The 18010-nt window shown below is 37.0% G+C and overlaps 2 protein-coding genes and 1 long non-coding RNA gene across 3 annotated transcripts; 2 read left to right on the top strand and 1 right to left on the bottom strand.

The window, feature by feature from the left end:
- Nucleotides 1-4129: 4129 nt before the first annotated feature.
- LOC134259252 (uncharacterized) lies at nt 4130-6824 on the bottom strand. The gene is made up of 3 exons (XM_062741853.1): nt 6453-6824; nt 4501-4594; nt 4130-4363 (listed from the first exon to the last, which is right to left on the bottom strand). Exons 1-3 carry the CDS (start codon nt 6756-6758, stop codon nt 4176-4178), a joined length of 588 nt encoding a protein of 195 aa, XP_062597837.1. The 5' UTR covers nt 6759-6824; the 3' UTR covers nt 4130-4175.
- A 3009-nt stretch (nt 6825-9833) lies between these two features.
- LOC134259250 (SAP domain-containing ribonucleoprotein-like) lies at nt 9834-12512 on the top strand. Its single transcript, XM_062741851.1, has 4 exons — nt 9834-10084; nt 11375-11472; nt 11591-11635; nt 12204-12512. The coding sequence occupies exons 1-4, from the start codon at nt 9943-9945 to the stop codon at nt 12510-12512; spliced, it is 594 nt and encodes a 197-aa protein (XP_062597835.1). The 5' UTR covers nt 9834-9942.
- Nucleotides 12513-14130: 1618 nt separating this feature from the next.
- Nucleotides 14131-16920, top strand: LOC134259251 (uncharacterized). The gene is made up of 3 exons (XR_009990308.1): nt 14131-14240; nt 14384-14460; nt 16550-16920. It is a non-coding gene; the product is annotated as an uncharacterized LOC134259251 (long non-coding RNA).
- The last annotated feature ends 1090 nt before the right edge of the window (nt 16921-18010 follow it).

Genomic DNA, 18010 nt, shown 5'->3' with positions numbered 1-18010 from the left:
ATATTTTACTTCAAAAAGACACCAATATATAAATGGTGCCTGTTTTGGAGGGTAACAGTTGAAATTGACACCCCAAGGAAAACCATTGTCAACCGACGCGTCAGCGGAGGTTGACAATGGTTTTCCGAGGGGTGGCAATTTCAACTGTTACCCTCCAAAACAGGCACCATTTATTTTATTATACTGAATGTCTTCTTAAATTAAGTCAGCAAAAAAAATCGTCGATCATCTTTACGTTCACGTTTAGATAGCCTTCAAACTCCTCGCTACTTCTAAAAAGATTTACTGACCTTTTTATTGTTTGTTTGATACTCTAAGAGTCTTTTATCAAATAAAGTTTCATTATTTCTGCACTCGCAAGGCTAGCATGTTCCGTCTGTCGTTTGTTGTTTTCAAGTAAACTACATCGGACGCAAGCTTTTATTGATGTCAACTTTTTTCCAGTTCTTTCAAACGCGCAACTGACGTTTTGAGAATTCTACGGTGAACCGTACGCGCATAATATCCACGCATGCGGCATTACCGTTGTGTTACCCGTTGTCACATGCGTTTCTAAGGCTGAGGGTAATAGAACGGATTGTTAACTGCGTCTAGACCAATCATATTTTAGTATTTAACATGAAAGTATAATAATGGTAATCTAACAACCAAGCTATATGATAAACGTGATGACTTTAACTTTTCTATCGTCAACTTCCCTTACTTATGCAGCACCTGCATACGGGATATATATATATATATATCTCAGTTGATTCGATACGCAAGAGCATGGATTGCTCTAGGTATGAACAATTTCTAAAACGAGGTAAATTATTGACAAGCAAGTTGATGAAACAAGAATATCAGCAGTCTCGTTTAAAGTCATCATTTCGTAAGTTCTATGGTCGATACAACGACCTTGTCAGCAAATACAATTTATCATTAAGTCAAATGCTGACTGACGTTTTTCATACCAATTGTTAGTCCATTATTTATACACTTGAATTGACGACGGATTTTTTCCGTTATTTCCTGATCATGACAAGGAGCACACGGCGGGTGTGACGGGTCGGCAGGGGATGCTCACTCCTCCATGGTACCTGATCCCATCTCTGATGTTTCGGGGGTCTGTGTTTGCTCTGCTCTTATTTTGTATTGTTTTATGGACTCTTATACTGAATACTGTTCGTTATCTCCATATCCTTCTTTCCCCCATTGAAAATGCGATACACTAAAATTTCATCGAATGGGACATTTCCTAAATATTTCTGACAGACATCCCCCCTTTTATGTGTCTATTCCTCGATGAAACAGCATCATAACTAATCATTCCCAAAACACATGATCAGCCTGCAGTCCAAGGGAAGTAATCCTCACGATAAAACCAGGACTACCAAAGATGAAATATACACTTGTAGCCTACGTTACTGCAGTGCAAATGTTCGAAAATGAAGTAAAAGCCATATATGGTAACAGTAGAGAGTATGGCTGTGTATTGAAGAAAAAATATCGATACAATATCATCATTGGTGTCGGAAGCAAATAGAAAGAGGGGCTTATTGAAAGAGAAAAACTATTTTAACCTGAATAAAAAAACAACAAAAAAGGGAAGAAAATAGTATATAGTCCAAATGCGAAAATTCTATTTCAATGGAAAGGGGGAAGGGAGTGGGGGTAAGATCAACCTTCTTTTAGTACCATTTTTCCAGAAACCCTTCTACTTACCCTTCTTTGAATTTACTGCAACCTGTGCTTGTTGAAAATGGGGAAGGGGATAAACCATGCACCAATGTCCAATTCCTTCACTGTGCCCCTACCGAATTCCGAAGCCTATTAATATTTTAGATATAACTTTGTAATGTGATTATCAGAACATAATTATCTTATCCAGGGTTCTTTTTAGGGGATATCCGATTTTCCTAAATTCTGAGTAAAATGATGAGCCGACAGATTATTTTCCTGAGTATATATAATGAGTCTGCATATACGATTAGAAGACAATCAAAATATCAGTTTTACCAGTTGCTATACGTTCCAAAGACTAAATGTGACTGGGCAACGTAACCCGTCACCGAGTATTCTCAGTATAAGGGTTCCTATTAATATATAGAGAATCAGGGGCCTCGATCTGATAAGAACTATTTCCACCTGACACACAAATTCTACTACTGCCGATGAATTCATTCTAACTCTACCCTAGCCTAACGTATACCTTTCGTCTTCTGACTTCTCTCTCTCCGAGCAATTCCACTTCAGCTGCCAGCTGCCTCGATTTATATACCCTTAAAACATTTTATTTCCGAAGGATGTCAATTTATTCCATTCCATTCCATTTCATGGGTGTGTTCTATTAGTCTAAGACTATTACGTTTCACTACCCAGCCCTCGTGCATCCCGCCTAATCAATAAAAATCATAATTTTATCGTTTATTAATTAATTTGTTTACATAGATATTTTAAAGATCTTATCAAAGTAACTTTTTGTTTAAATCTGCAAATTCTTTTTCATTCAATTCGGAGTTTTCTGTCATTTCAATCTGAGTTTCATCACTTCATCATTTCAACATCAGTACCCTGATCCTGACCCTTTTAATCTAAATTATTCACGTCCCATAAGGTCTTATTCTATCAACATGTACAGTAAGTGTTTTTGTCCCTTCTTCTTTTTATTTTGTAAGTAACATGCATGCTGTTTTACAATGATGTATGGAAGTAGTATAAAGGGTCTAGAAAGTGCGGAAGTGACGTCATAACCGGAAGTGGGCTAACCGGAACTGGTCTAGCGGAAGTGGCCTAGCCAGAAGTGTCCTAGCCTGAAGCAGGCTAAATGGCGAGGTCAATATCTAGGACATTATGCAAATGAGGATGGAGGATTCTGATTGGCTGGGAGGATAAGGGGTCAAGGGAGTGCAACCCCCTGGGGGGATAAGGGGGTCAAGGGAGTGCAGCCCCCCTGGGGGATAGGGGGTCAAGAGAGTGCAGATTGGGGGGGTGTGGAGGATAGGGGGGTTCAACTCAGTACAGTCCGTGGGGTAGGGATAGGTGGGGATTCAGTATATAGCTCTAAATATAGTGTTTTACACTATACTGTAAGGACCATGTGCAAAAAAATTAGGGTCGTGTGCAAAAAAAGGTTGGACTTACCTATGCATTGTGACGTCATCCACTGTATAAATACAATGTGATTATGACGTCACCCATTCATTTACAGTCTAGACAGCCTAGTCTAGCCAGTTCAAACTGGATTTTTTTTACTGAAAACAAGAACACTACTAACACACAATAACAAGAACACAGATTTTATTCAGAATGAAAAAATACAACAATTAATTTACTTTTTCTTCTTCTTCTGTCCCTTATCACTCATCAGGGGTAGTTTCCTCTTGTGAGTAGTGCTGGGTCCTGGAATCTCTCTGTTGTATTTATTTTAATCCGACATCCACAAGCTGGGCATTTATAGAACTGAACAACTCCTCCACTAGTCAGATGTTCATGCCTGTTTTCCGTTTTCACAAACATGTTATAACAGTTTGGGCATTCCTTACGTAAATAAAAATCCTCGATCCTCACTAAAACTAATTTTCCGGAACCATCATAGTCATATATATATATCCAAGTCTTGGAGGTTGATCATTCCTGGAATCCATTTCTAGTATTTTAAAAACACAATAATTCAACCTCCATGTCCAGCGCTGGTTTATATACCTTTACTGTAAGGGCCGTGTGCATCAATACTTTTTACCTACCTTTTTATACCTGTTACATCATCTTTTTATACCTGTTGCATCATCTTTTTATACCTGTTGCATCATCTTTTTATACCTGTTGCATCATCTTTTTTATACCTGTTACATCATCTGTAAGGACCGTGTGCAAAAATACCATACACCTATGTTTTTTTATGCTGACACTATGTATTCTGCTCCGTCTAATTTGTGAGAAAGTAAGGTGATTTCTCCTGGTACTCTAAGGGTATATAAAAAATTATAGACCCATAGTGGGGCAATCTCTGAAACTAAACAAAAACGGAAAATGATATCAGAAATCGAAACATAGGTGTTTTTGATAAGGAGTTCATATATACTAGTATTTTTGGTGAAATATCCTGTCTCATAAAATTCTCCAAAGTTGAGGAGGGGACACGATCCATTTGCCAGGTGTCCGTATATATGAGTACACAATAGACGCCTTCAATTTTAACATGAAAAGGAATAGCTCCAGATGCCAGTGTCCATACAAGTCATCACTGAGGGGCCCCCGGTGGGAGCGACATTTCCGCTGCAGTTGAATCTCAAGTTGTCCCCCGTGTCCCAGGGATAGGTTTCGGGGTCAGCAAAGTCCACCACTGCGTTTGTCACCCCAAGTGGTTCAGAGCAACGCTTACCTGGCAAAAGAAATTCTTATTAGATTTCTACGTGACTGTACAAAATCGTGTTTCGGGTAATACGTGCAACTGAAAACAATAAACGCTTAAAAAATCGCTGAAATATTAGCACTTTTAAAAAACCCTACTCCCGTTACCTCCATATACGGGAATACATCGGTAGGTGGAGTCCGACTGAACGCAGAGGTCATCCTCTCCACAAACGTGTCCACTGCACGTCCCAGCGATACCCTGGAGTTAAATCATATCCAAATCAGATATATGCGTCTTTACTTAGCAGGGACGTAGCAACAGGGGGGGGGGGGGGGGGGTCCCCACTTTTTTTCCCAACATTACCTTTACTATATTTAATAAATATTATGCAGGCTGGCAGTAGGGTTCAAAATTCTCATATACATTATGTATTACACAACTAGGTCAATACGATAATTTAGCCACCTGAAGAGTGTAATATTCACCGAGCCTGAAGGGCTCCTAAAAATATACTAATAGTACTGATAAATTAAAGTCAGTAAATTGTGCACATTTGCTTCTTTTATTTTTGATAGAAAATGAAATAGATCACCTGAATTATATTATTTGATATCATAAAACAAAGAAAACTTCAATTAATGAACTGCTGTTATATACTTTATGTAAAACATAGTTCAAAAATTCTCAAAATCCAGCTTATGGCGAATGTTGGCGTTTTCCAAATGCAGGTCAAACTTCAAGGGCGCGAGATAAAAAAAAATGTTGATACCCAAAGAAATGAGACCTGTGTCAATGGTTACATGCAGTTGTTTAAAATTGTCATATTGGTCAAATTACGAGTTTTGGTCAAGTTCAAAAGGTAAAAAATATTTAAACACCATGGAAAGGTCTTATGAAGACGGATATATACATGAAATATGAAATCCCTACCACTAAATGTTCAAAGTTATGTTTTTAAAAAAACGTTAATCTTTATACTTTTGAACAGTTATGGTATATACTATGAATAAGCACTTGCACCATCACTTTGTGTTGGCCGCAGATGGTCGTAACCAAACTTTGTCATTTTTTGGTGGATTTTTTTTAAATTTCCAATAATGATCATTGTCTTGAAAACGAGTTAATGTACCAATAATGATCATTGTCTTGAAAACGAGTGTCTAGTGTAGTGTTACGCACGCATTTCTTACTGGTATTATGAATGCTGTAACTATCTTTTTCCTAGTTCTGTTCAATATTCTCACGAGATTACTTATTCATATAAATGCGTTTGTCTCTTGTTTTAAGAGTTCATTAATTTTTTCATATGTACAACAATCGTGCCTAGCAGCAATCAATATATAGGTTGCTTACATTCTCCGACGTTTCAAATGAAACGAATTTTTTAAAGACTTTTACTCTGCAGCAGAATTACCGGGGTATATATTTCTGTAACCAAAATGAAATAGAAATAAAGAGATAAATTAATAGAAATAAAATTACATATTCATGATTTATTAAATAATGAAGAGTGCAATAAATATCTCGATTCAATGTCTAGAAGAAAGTAACACTCATACAGGTCAAAGTGTGGAAAGTAAAGAAAGATTTACATAAAGTCTGTTTTATCGAGAATATAAAAATTATTGTTAATAATAAAATTAAACACATTTTCCTGATTTTATCCGCTTTCTTTGCTGAATATAAACTTATTTGTTGCACTATATCATACAGCATATTTATCGAGGTATTTTTCCACAACTGAAATTGCCTTGAGTTATACCAACCAATGGAAGAAAATTCTAATATTAACAAACTCTATAAATCAAATAAAACTGTAACTTATGATACATAAATTTCCTTCTTGTAAATTGTGTATATTGTAAAATGTTTTAATTCCACAATTTTTTACTGCATGTCTGTCAACATAAATAAAATCTTCCGTCATAATTTTGCCATATCCGTATCTGTCTATCTATCAATTATCTAATTAAATCGTCTTTGTCATTCAAATCCACATTTATTGAATTCAAACGGGTAACGAGATTAAGATAATCAAATCTTTTTTTACTATGTTTAATGTTTAAATGGAGAGAGAGAGAGAGAGAGAGAGAGAGAGAGAGAGAGAGAGATTTACCGTGGGGAGGTCGGATTTAGTGGCGTAGTATGTCCCGGTCTCCGTTTGGACCAGACTTGGATCATCCTCCTTAGATCTTGTGAACAGTTTACAAGTCTGTGAAGACGAGTGGGCCAGGGCTTTACACTTGGCCTCCCTCAGGCAGTAGGAGGCACATTCTATCAAGGTGGACAGTGTCAGGCTCTGGTACAGATAAGCTTGGTGTAGGGTGGAATCAGCACTCTTCGTTATCGTATACTCCGAGCAGGTCCCAGCCACAGACACACCAACGGTCGGTAGAAGTCCGAAGATGTTAAAAAACTTCATTTCAGAGCAGAGAAAAAGCCCTTCTTCTCGACACAGAACGGTGTTGTTTGATGAGTAGCGTCATCAATGTTTCATACGCCATGGAAGATTAACTGCATATATTGTTTTAGTTATTGATTTAACTTTTCTTTAAAATAAATGACTATATTGTGTATTTAGGCTTATATCTGTATTTCAAATTAAGTGACTGAGTATGTTTTTTTAAAAACCTTCCTTTATTCCAAACGTTGATGTTTGTTGATTAAGACATTTATGTAACACATAAAACATCATTTTACATTTGCATGGGAATATTGCATGAAGTTGGTCATGTGATCAAATTCTATAACGCCTGAGGGATGTTATAAAATATTTGATGAAGTACCAGCTTTATGTCCTATCCAAAAGCAATGGAACTCTAACAAATGATATTGTGTTTCTTATATTTTCATTTTTATTCATGCATGCTTCTGTGGTAGTGTCAGATACATGGCTTAATCCCTACTAGGTTGGGCTCAGTTGGTAGAGCACTGGACTGTCAAGCCAGAGACCCCGGGTCCAATCCCCAGCAGAGGTAATGAATTGTTTCTGTTACATTTGGCGCCCATGTAGGGACCCGGGTGTTCTCTGGCGGATGAGAGTGATTGCCCCCAGAACTTCGCCCCACAGGCGTCGGCACTCCAAAAGAGATGAGGACATCTCATTCTCTGGAGGTGGACAATCTGGTAGTCTCAGATATGTGGCTTCCTTCTAGCATGGGCTAGTAGGTTAACCCTTTAGCTCATTTGGTAGAGCACTGGACGGGCAAGCCAGACGCCCCGGATTCATTCCTCAGCAGGCAATTAATTGTTTTTTTTACTTTTCCATTTTTTTTAGTGACCAAACTTTTTATGAACTTTTTGCGTTCACATGTATAGATTATATAGGGACTATAATCATAATATAATATAAAAAATGGAGATAAAGAACTGTATCTTGTTTGTCAATAATTTACCCCGTTTTAGAAATTGTACATAGGTAGAGCATGCTCAATTACGTATCAAATCAACTGAGAGATATATAAACTCCCTATGTAGGTGATGAAGGTTTTACTGCTGCATAAGAAAGGGAAGTCAGTTGACGATTGAAAAGTTAAAGTCATCACATTTATCATAGAGCTTGGTTGTTTGATTACCATTAACGTCTTTGTCAAGTAAGAAATCCAAATATGAAACAGATGTGTCAGACTCTGTAGTACCTTTCTTCTCAGGCTCACCGGGATATCGTATCGACATAAGAAGGGAAATAACCATTGTCAAAAGTTAATTGACAATAGGTCGTCGATATATCGAAATGTCGAGTTGAAGGCCAAAGCAAGTGGACACTAGAGGTACTGTGAGCAATGAGCTCACTAAATGATACCCCCCGCCTCCCATAATGTCCATTTGTTGCTATACCAGTATATTGTTTTACGGTAAGGGGACGACCATTTGATTCTGAAGGGGGGGGCTGGCAAATTTGTTTGAGACGGATTATTTATTTTCATGCCAGTCAAGGACAGATAATTTATTTTTAAGATCATCAAGGACAGATTATTTATTTTCGTCTTTGTCTTACGGTACCTTGATCAATTGATTCTTAAAGACTTATTTATATACCATAGGCGGATACAGGGTTTGGAGAGGGGGCGTGTATAACTTCGTTCAGACAAGAGGTCTGGGGTCGACTTAAGGCCACCAGTGGGTACTGGGCGAAGCATAGATGGAGTCCCAGGGAGGACCCCCCCCCCCCGAAGCTCTTGGGTTTTTGGGTATTTTAAGAGTAAAACCAGACATAATTATGCAGGAATTGGTTAGTTATGTACCAAAGTATGACATTCTTAATACTAGTCGTATCATACTTTGAATGAAGGGGGCTCAGGGGGCGAAGCCCCCCTGAAGCTCTTGGGGTTTTGTGTATTTTAAGAGTAAAACTAGGCACAAAAATATTGGTATTTTCCCAGAGTATGGCATTATTATTATTATTCGTATCATATATACTTTGAAATTTTAGGGGAGGGGTCGTACACATGTACGCCCCCCTTAAATCCGCCAGTGTATACTTTGTATTAATATTTCGGGGAATTATAATTCTTTGACAAGAAAACTTATCTATTGCAGTGTATAAGAATTGGCTTGTATTTAAAGTGATTCATCACACATACTGAGTGCTGCACATTGTCATGTTGATACACTGAATACAAGTATCCAGTCTGGTAATCTGATTTTAAATACTATTTGGTTCTAAAATGGCGAGCGAAGCGAGCAAAAAAAATGCTGAATTGAAGATTTTGAGGTTAAATTACACGGAAATAAAAAGGTACTTTTCACAATATTTATGTACCATAAGTCAAGGCCAGATGTAGTGGAGGACAGATTATTTATTTTCAACATTTTCAGGGACAGATTATTTATTTCCAAAATCTGCCAGCCGCCCCCCCCCCCCCCCCCCGAATCAAATGGTCGTCCCCTAATGTGTAAAGAGAAATAACTCGTCCTATTAAATGTTATCCAGAGGCTTCTATATGTGTCGTCATAGGGAAACATATAATAGCAATGTCCATGTTTTGCTTTGGGAAACCTAAAATACGTGTCGAATAAAAAAGTAAAATAGGAAGTGCACAATGGCAATATGTAATAAAGATTCTGTAAAAGTTTCATTAAATTTCACTCAGTAGTATAAGAGGAGTTGCGGATAAGAGATAAAGCGTAACAGACGGACGGACGGAAATCCCGATTACTATATACCCTCCCACTTTTCAAGCGGGGGGGGGTATAAAAATGAATATCGACAAAGCGGCAAAGAGGTTCTGATTTAAATCAGGGACCTATTTATCCTATTTTTAGTATATCATGTATAAAATGGCAAAGAACATATACATATAATATCACACAAGTGGTAGATAATTATGTAGAAATCAAATCAAAAATGTGTTATTCTAGATATCTCTTTATATATTTTTAATGTTTGTTTGAATATGAATTATCGTTCTTTGAATTTTTTCGTTTTGATACATGTCAGCCCCATTCGTAAATATAGAGTTACCCAGGCATGTGCGTCCGCTTGCCGCCATTTTGAAATTGTGTGGATGTGAATTTCCAAAGCAAGCTTAAACTAAGTAATATATGGAATAACACGATTAAATTATATCATTTCATAAAACTTGTAGCAGTTTGGGTAGAGGTAGATGAGTGATATCGATCCAAACAAGCTTAAAGTTGCCGAATTGCGCGAGGAATTGAAGTCGCGTGGGCTAGACACCAAAGGAACAAAACCGGTATTAGTCAAGCGTTTAAAAAAGGCATTAAATGAGGAAAAGGGAGGATCGGGTATGTACACAGCATGCACAATTGTGAAACGGCCAAATTTTGTTGATTACTTTTCGCAAATCAAATGTATCAGTATTTGTGGATATATTGTTTGCTAACATCAGGGTTCCACACTCGTCAAAATTTGATCTCGCCATTTGGGCAACCTTGGTATGATTACAGGTTGCCCGAATGAATTTCAGGTCGTCCAAATAAAATATCAAAGGAAACAAAAGTTAACTTAAAGTGCAATTGTTTAAAATTTGTTAAGATAATTAACAGAAGTTGTGTTTTTTGTATCAAAAAATATAAACAAGACATTTTTGGAATGTAAAGATGTTTTCTAGTATTTTATCAAGAAAAATATAAGCAGAATCAGACATGCAGAATGCTAAAGTTTGTAGCTTAAAACATTCATTTTCACTTGTCATGAAGGCCTAAATAAATAGGGTCGAATAACCCTGGACTGAATTAATCAGGTGTTATATTACAGTGGACACCCAACATGGCTTTCTAGCAGCAGAAAACGATGATCAGAAAGTTGTAGGGGAATGCAAGATGTTACAATGATGATTATTATTACTATTTATATTTCAGGTGATTGTTGACTAAGGCCATCCTTAAAAAATTGTTTGTTTGGAATTGCCGCCTGAAGGGTTTCAGACACAGGAGGGAGAGAGGGAAATTATTTTTTTTTAATTGAAATAAATTATAAATTTTTGATAAAAATCTCAGAACAAAAACCTAATTTTACACAGATCTTACACTATATTTCAGTGTTTTGTATGGTGTATGTGATACATGTAATGGGCCAAAAAAAAAAAATTGATTAAATAAAAAAAATAAAAAATCTTCCTACTTTTGGTCAATAAAATTTTTTCAGGAGGGGGGCATTTCAATGAGGCGGGAGGCAATTCCAAACAAACTATAATTTTATTTTGGCCTAAGTTGGCATATTTTATATCTCAAATAAAACTTTATGAAAGACTTTTAGTAAAAATTGCATCAGCTGATTGATCGAACGCGAACGCAGATTTCGCAGGAAGTAAAATCTACGCGGCTGCAATTTGAACATGTTGAATGGGTAAATTGGTTTTGTTACTGGAAAAAATGTTTTCAAGGTCTTTTGAAGTTTATTTTAGAAAATTAAACATCATTATTAAATATTCCCAACTTGTCCCAGGTCGTCATTTGGGCGAGCCAGACTGAAAATCAGGTCGTCCCAAATCATTTCTGGGTGGAAATGATGAGGTGACGAGCGCGAATGTCGAACCCTGTAACATAAATGACCTTGACCTTTGTTGTTTTTAGTTGCTGACGAGTCCGTTGATTCTCTCGCCGATGAATCGCAAGAGGCATCAACACTAGATGACAGTACCTCCCAGGAGTCTCCCACCAAGAATGATCAAGTATGCTACCTCCTCATACTACTGGCTGCAAAACCACTTTACTCTACATTTTCAGCTGCTTCTTATAAATATATTTAAAACAAAGCTCTAAAATTTAGCCTATTCTTTCAATTTTCAGACAGAAAATGCACCAGCACAAGAAACACCTGAAGTATCAGCGGAGGTATGATTTTTATTATTTATACTATTTTACTTTTTTACTTCCTGAGAATTGAATATTTTCAGGGAAATAATTAGTAAATGTAATACACATATATAGTGTAATTTTCTTGTCATAAGAAGTCCTCATCACAGTCAAAATATGTCTGAGGTCAAAAGACCTTGCACTGAAAATAACCTTCAAATTAATAATTGTCGCCCGTCTTTTCCATCTGTAAATTTTTCACATTTTCAATTCTCAAGAACCATTGGGCCAATTTTAACCAAACTAGTCATGAAAAAAGTAACATGTAAGGAAAAAATAAATTCATTTTGTCAATGGTTTTCCTTAATTTACAGCCATTTATGACATTTTGAACTCTGGATTATTCATAGTAAACGAGTAAGAGTAGGTTAAATTTTTCTGTCCCTTCTCATTTTTCTTTATTTACAATTTGAGGAATGAGCACTATAGTTAAACTGGGTCCATTGGTCAATATTATTTAAATATTTGAACATTTTGTCTAGTCATCCAATTCATAAAGATAAATTTTAGAAGGAATTTGGATTGTTAATGTACAAAAAACTTTTAGGCACCAGCTGAGGAGCAAGAATCAGATGTAGCAGAAAAAGTGGCACCCACTCAGGAAAGTGTTAAAGCTGAGGAAGCACCTGCGCCGGCTTCTGAACCAGTCCAGGCCAAACCAGAACCTGTCAAAGCTGAACCGAAGACAACTGATAAAGAGCCATCCAAAACAAATGAAGAGCCCATGGCAACAGAGAGTGAGGCAGTAAAACAGGAGGAGGCAGAGACGGCCAATGGTGTGGATGTAAAGAAAGAAACTGACGAAGAGATGACAACCGTCGAGCAATTGTCTGATGATGGTAAATCTAGAAATTAAGGCTTTTTATGAAATTATATGCCAAAAATTTTGATTTGTTGCATGGCACTTTGTGGAAACTTGAATCTTTAGATATAGCCATATATTCCAGGGACCAACCTAGACCCAAAAATTAGACAGACTTCACTTCTCCCTCAGAGAAATTTAGGGAGAAGTTTTGAAGTTTAGGGAGACTTCTTGGCGCACGTGATGCTCACTGATCATTATAAAACTTTTTAAAAATGAAACTATTTCATTGTTTATAACTTGAAATACTTTTCAACAATTTTTTTCTGTATTGAAATCCTAGTAAAAATAATTTAAGAAGGAGAAAAAGAATCTGAATTTTTTTTTCCAATTACAAGGTATATCTAGCAAAAAAAAAAAAAAGAACAACAACAAACAAAACAAATCAAAAAAATAAATAATGACAATGTAAAAGTTTTTTTTCATTTCTTGCATAATAATTAATATGCACAATTAAATTTTAAATTCTATCTTTTCATTTTAAATTTGAAGCCTCATTGCATAGTCATAATTTTGTTATTATCTCTTTAAAATTTGTTTTCAATCTTAATTTTTTTTTTCTGAAAAAGTTTTGATGTACTATGTACTGCATGCTGATTGAGCTCTGTATATCAGATGTGTAATTTCTTAGACAGTAAATAACTACACAATTTAACAGTAAAATAGGTCTGTATTCACAGCTATGAATTAATTATTTGGCAATATTTACATTTGCAAATGTTTTCCTTTACATAACACTACTGAAGGCAAGCGTTTTTATAACTGTGTAAATACAGGTTTGGGGTCAAGAGGTCATAGATGTGCGTTTGGATAAACGTTCCACGTAATTTCTCTGTGACGTCATAAAGGGTCGACGCGCGTTTAGTGGATTACATACATGCCGTTGGGTTTGAAAAATTAACGCATTTCACACGTTAAAAGTAACAATCAGGCAAATATAAAGTATGAATAAGTCACAAATGTAAATATAAGTAATAAGGTATGATTTTTTGAGTTTTATTGAGATGTAAAACGGGTTGACACATGATCAAATCTTCCATAAAGCCCTTCGGGCTTTATGGGATTTGATCACGTGACCAACCCGTTTTACATCTCAATAAAACTCAAAAAATCATACCTTATTTCTTAAATAAAAAGACCTAAAATCATCTTCAACATCTTTGGCATGACATCGATATAGCTGACCAGCTGTTTTGCGTCTGGTTGTGCATAACTTGTAACGATGGACTTTATCATACCCGGAAGTGTAAAATCTAGAGGAGTTCCGTCAGAGTATTCGATGCATTGGACATTAGTAGCGAAACAGGTGCAAGTGTCCTGCTGTTTCGTTTATTTCAGCAGTAATAAAACAGGATTTATAAACTACTGACAATTCTACCATGTTTCTTAATAGATTTGCTTCATGATTTTCAATAATGGGGTTGCAAATGTTAGGGCGACTTTAACTTCGCTTTCATGATAAATTACGGCGAAGTTTGGAGCCCAAAAGCGACTATTTCGCCTCAGTCGCCCCCTCGGTTGGTCCCTGATATTCGTAAAATAATATTGCAATATGAATGTTATGGAAATGTGAAAACTCCAAAAGAATGATTTGGAATGTGCCCTAATTGTAGATAATAAGAGGCATGGTAGGAAGCAGTCAAAGAGTCGTTCTCGGGAGAAGCACCACTCCAGGGAGGATCAGTATAGGTCCCGCTCTCGGTCCAGGTCCAGGGAGAGGAGGTAGGTCAATGTAGATAATACAGGAGGGGTCAAAAAAATGTGTTGATGCAAGAATTTATTGACTTAAATCTTCATTGATTTATTTCAGCAGTAACAATTTTAATTAGGTTTAACTTCTGTTTAATGAATCTCTTAACCTGCAGGCGAGCTTACAGTCCCCAAAAAGTGGAGATGGAGGACGATTCCTGGGAGTCTTCTACTGATGTTATACTGGACAGATGTAAGGCCAATACAGACTTGTTGAAATTTTTTAATCACTGTCAGACATTTGGTCTGACTCACTGTCAGACATTTGGTCTGACAAAGTCGAATGTTCTGTCAGACCAGTCAAACTTTTGTCAGACCAGATACTTGTACATTATTTTGATGCTGATAGAGTCATATGAATAACAGCACCAAAATGCCCTTTATTAGCTCACCTGAGCCGAAGGCTCAAGTGAGCTTTTCTGATCAAAATTTGTCCGTTGTCTGTCGTCGTCGTCGTTGTTGTTGTCGTAAACTTTTCACATTTTTATCTTCTTCTCAAGAACCACTGGTCCAATTTCAACCAAACTTGGCACAGAGTATCCTTGGGTGAAGGGGATTCAAGTTTGTTCAAATGAAGGGCCACGCCCTTTTCCAAGGGGAGATAATCATGAATTTGTTAAAAATTAATGGCATTTTAAAAAATTCTTCTTCTCCAGAACCGCTGGGCCAGGAAAGATGAAACTCATGTGGAATCATCCTCAGGTAGTGTAGATTCAAGTTTGTTCAAATCATGACCCCAGGGGCAAGGGTGTGGCCTAAATGGCCGACCCAAGTTTTACATAGGAATATATAGGAAAAATCTTTAAAAATCTTCTTCTCCAGAACCACTGGGCCAGGAAAGATGAAACTCATGTGGAATCATCCCCATGTAGTGTAGATTCAAGTTTGTTCAAATCATGACCCCCGGGGCAAGGGTGGGGCTAAAATGGCCGACCCAAGTTTTACATAGGAATATATAAGAAAAATCTTTAAAAATCTTCTTCTCCAGAACCACTGGGCCAGGAAAGATGAAACTCATGTGGAATTATCCCCAGGTAGTGTAAATTCAAGTTTATTCAAATCATGACCCCCGGGGCAAGAGTGGGGCCAAAATGGCCGACCCTAGTTTTACATAGGAATATATTGGAAAAATCTTTAAAAATCTTCTTCTCCAGAACCACTGGGCCAGGAAAGATGAAACTCATGTGGAATCATCCTCAGGTAGTGTAGATTCAACTTTATTCAAATCATGACCCACGGGGCAAGGGTGGGGCCCAAATGGCCGACCCAAGTTTTACATAGGGATATATAGGGAAACCTTTTAAAATCTTCTTTTCAAGTACTTCAAAGCTATGATTAGTGATATTTATATGGAATCATCCCCAGGTAGTGTAGATTCTAATTTGTTCAAATGATGAACGCCTGGAAGGGGGGGGGGATAAATTCAAGCCTGATGTGCTCAGGTGAGCGCTGTGGCCCCTGGGCCTCTTGTTATTTTCAATAGCCTTTAGTCTAACAAGTTTCCTTTCTTGGGATAGAGTCTTTAACACTTTACAACTTACAAAATTGTTATGCCAAATAAACTGAATCCTCACATCATAGAAATATTACGTTACCATTTCCCCGCAAGCAGTTTCCAGCAGGATACAAGTTTCTCTAAATTTTAGCGTAAATAATATCCTGACGTAATATTTTAATTAGAAAATAATTTTTCTTATTTTATGAGATTAAGCAAGTATGAAATAGTTGGAATTTGGTAATAAATTGAAGATTTAATGAACTTTTTAAAGTGCGTGAAAATGCGTGATTGCGGGGAAACGGTAAATGCGTGATTTTGCGTCAGAAATAGGAAATGGTATATGCGTTAAAATGTGTGACTGCAGGGAAGGGGGTTAACATAGACATAAATGACAAGTTTTATGACATTGCTGTAACAAATTTTCCTAGTTATCGTCAACATGCTGCATACGCGGCCATTTTTTCTGTGTTTGTGACCTTTATCTACGCATCCCGATCCCAACCTTTATTAAATTTGCATTACGCTCAATTTTTTTCAAATGGTCATCTGGACCGACGTTTTCTTTAATGTTATCAGTCCAAACAAATTTTTACTGGCTTTGCCGACAGGACCAATGGATTTCGACAAGTCTACCAATACAGTGTGTTACTAAATATATTACCTGTAATTATAAACTACTTAAATTGTCCACATTGTAAGAATTATGTTGAAAACTTTAACATTTTTTATACTTTTGTTTGAAAATCATTATTTTAAAAAAGTATTTATGATGTTTATCTTGTAGTCAATTCTGATTTGAGCCTGAAAACAGGCTGGATAAACTGAAATGTTACAACAGCAGTGGATTTTGTTACATAGTGCCCAATTATCCCCAATCACAAAGTCATTAACAGGAAAGACAAAAAATGAGAGGGAGGGAAGCACTTACCAGAAAAAAGAAGGACCAGGGGGATCAGGAGAGAGTAAGAAAATTAAACAGATGGATCCATGCTACGTATTAGTAAAAGACATAGAAAAAACTGAAGAAAAAAACCCTCAGGAAACCAAAAGGAAACTACCCCTGATGATGGAAAAGGCCCAGAAGAAGAAAAAAAGTGGAGAAAAAAAGCCTCAGGAAAGCAAGAGGAAACTACCCCTGATGACTGATAAGGGACAGAAGAAAAAAATAAATTGATGTATGTATTTTTCATTCTGAATAAAAATTGCCTTGTTATTGTGTGTTAGTGTTCTTGTCTTTTTTCAGTAAAACCAGTTCAAACTGGCTAGACTAGGCTGTCTAGACTGTGAATGAAAAAGTGTGACGTCATAATCACATTGTATTTATACAGTGGATGACGTCACAATGCATAGGTACCTATTTTTTTTTGCACACGACCCTAATTTTTTTGCACATGGTCCTTACAGTATAGTGTAAAACACTTTATCCCGCTTCAGACAAATTTGTCGATTACTGATTGGATGAAAGCTGATCACATGACGCCCTGAAATTTTCCGTATTACGTCTCCGTTTCCATATTACATCTCCGTCGAGGCGTAACATGAAAATCGGGCACGCGATTCCGTTCGAAGCGTTGTTATTGTAAATAAAATGGCGGCTAAGAAACGGTTTTTGTAGGTACTTTAGTTAAATTTCTTGTTACCGTAACGATATTTTATGTTGATTGTTATTGGATTAAAACAAATATTTTCATAATATGCACAAATATTTTTTTTTATATAGAAAAAGGTCTTCAGCGGGATAAATTCGTTACACAGTCAGTTAGTGACCTAATACGGATTCATACAGGGTGTGAAATGGAAATCCGTATTGGGACTCGGCTTCGCCTCGCCCAATACGGATTTCCATTTCACACCCTGTATGAATCCGTATTAGGTCACTAACTGACTGTGTAACTAGTAATATTTTTAGGGGCTATGTATTGAAAACCCCACCTTAGTCCCCCAATAGGGTTAAGGGGCTAAGGGGGGGGGGGTAGGGATAGGGTTAAGGGGGCTAAGGGTTTAGGGTTAGGGTTAAGGGGGTTAGGGTTAAGGGAATTAGGGTTAGGGCTAGGGTTAAGGGAATTAGGGCTAGGGTTAGTGGGTTAGGATTGCACTCTGTTGACCCACCCAGTGGCTCAGCCAATCAGAATCCTCCATTTTGAACCTCATTGACATAAAAAGTGCACTCAGTTGACCTCCCCGGCTAGGACACTTCTGGCTAGGCCACTTCCGCTTCCGCTAGACCACTTCCGGTTATGACGTC

Source organism: Saccostrea cucullata, unplaced genomic scaffold (assembly GCF_032062105.1).
Source record: "Saccostrea cucullata isolate Sc308-1 unplaced genomic scaffold, CSIRO_AGI_Scuc_v1 ctg13647, whole genome shotgun sequence".
Classification (NCBI taxonomy): Eukaryota; Metazoa; Mollusca; class Bivalvia; order Ostreida; family Ostreidae; genus Saccostrea; species Saccostrea cuccullata.
This window is presented reverse-complemented; position numbering and strand designations above follow the sequence as displayed.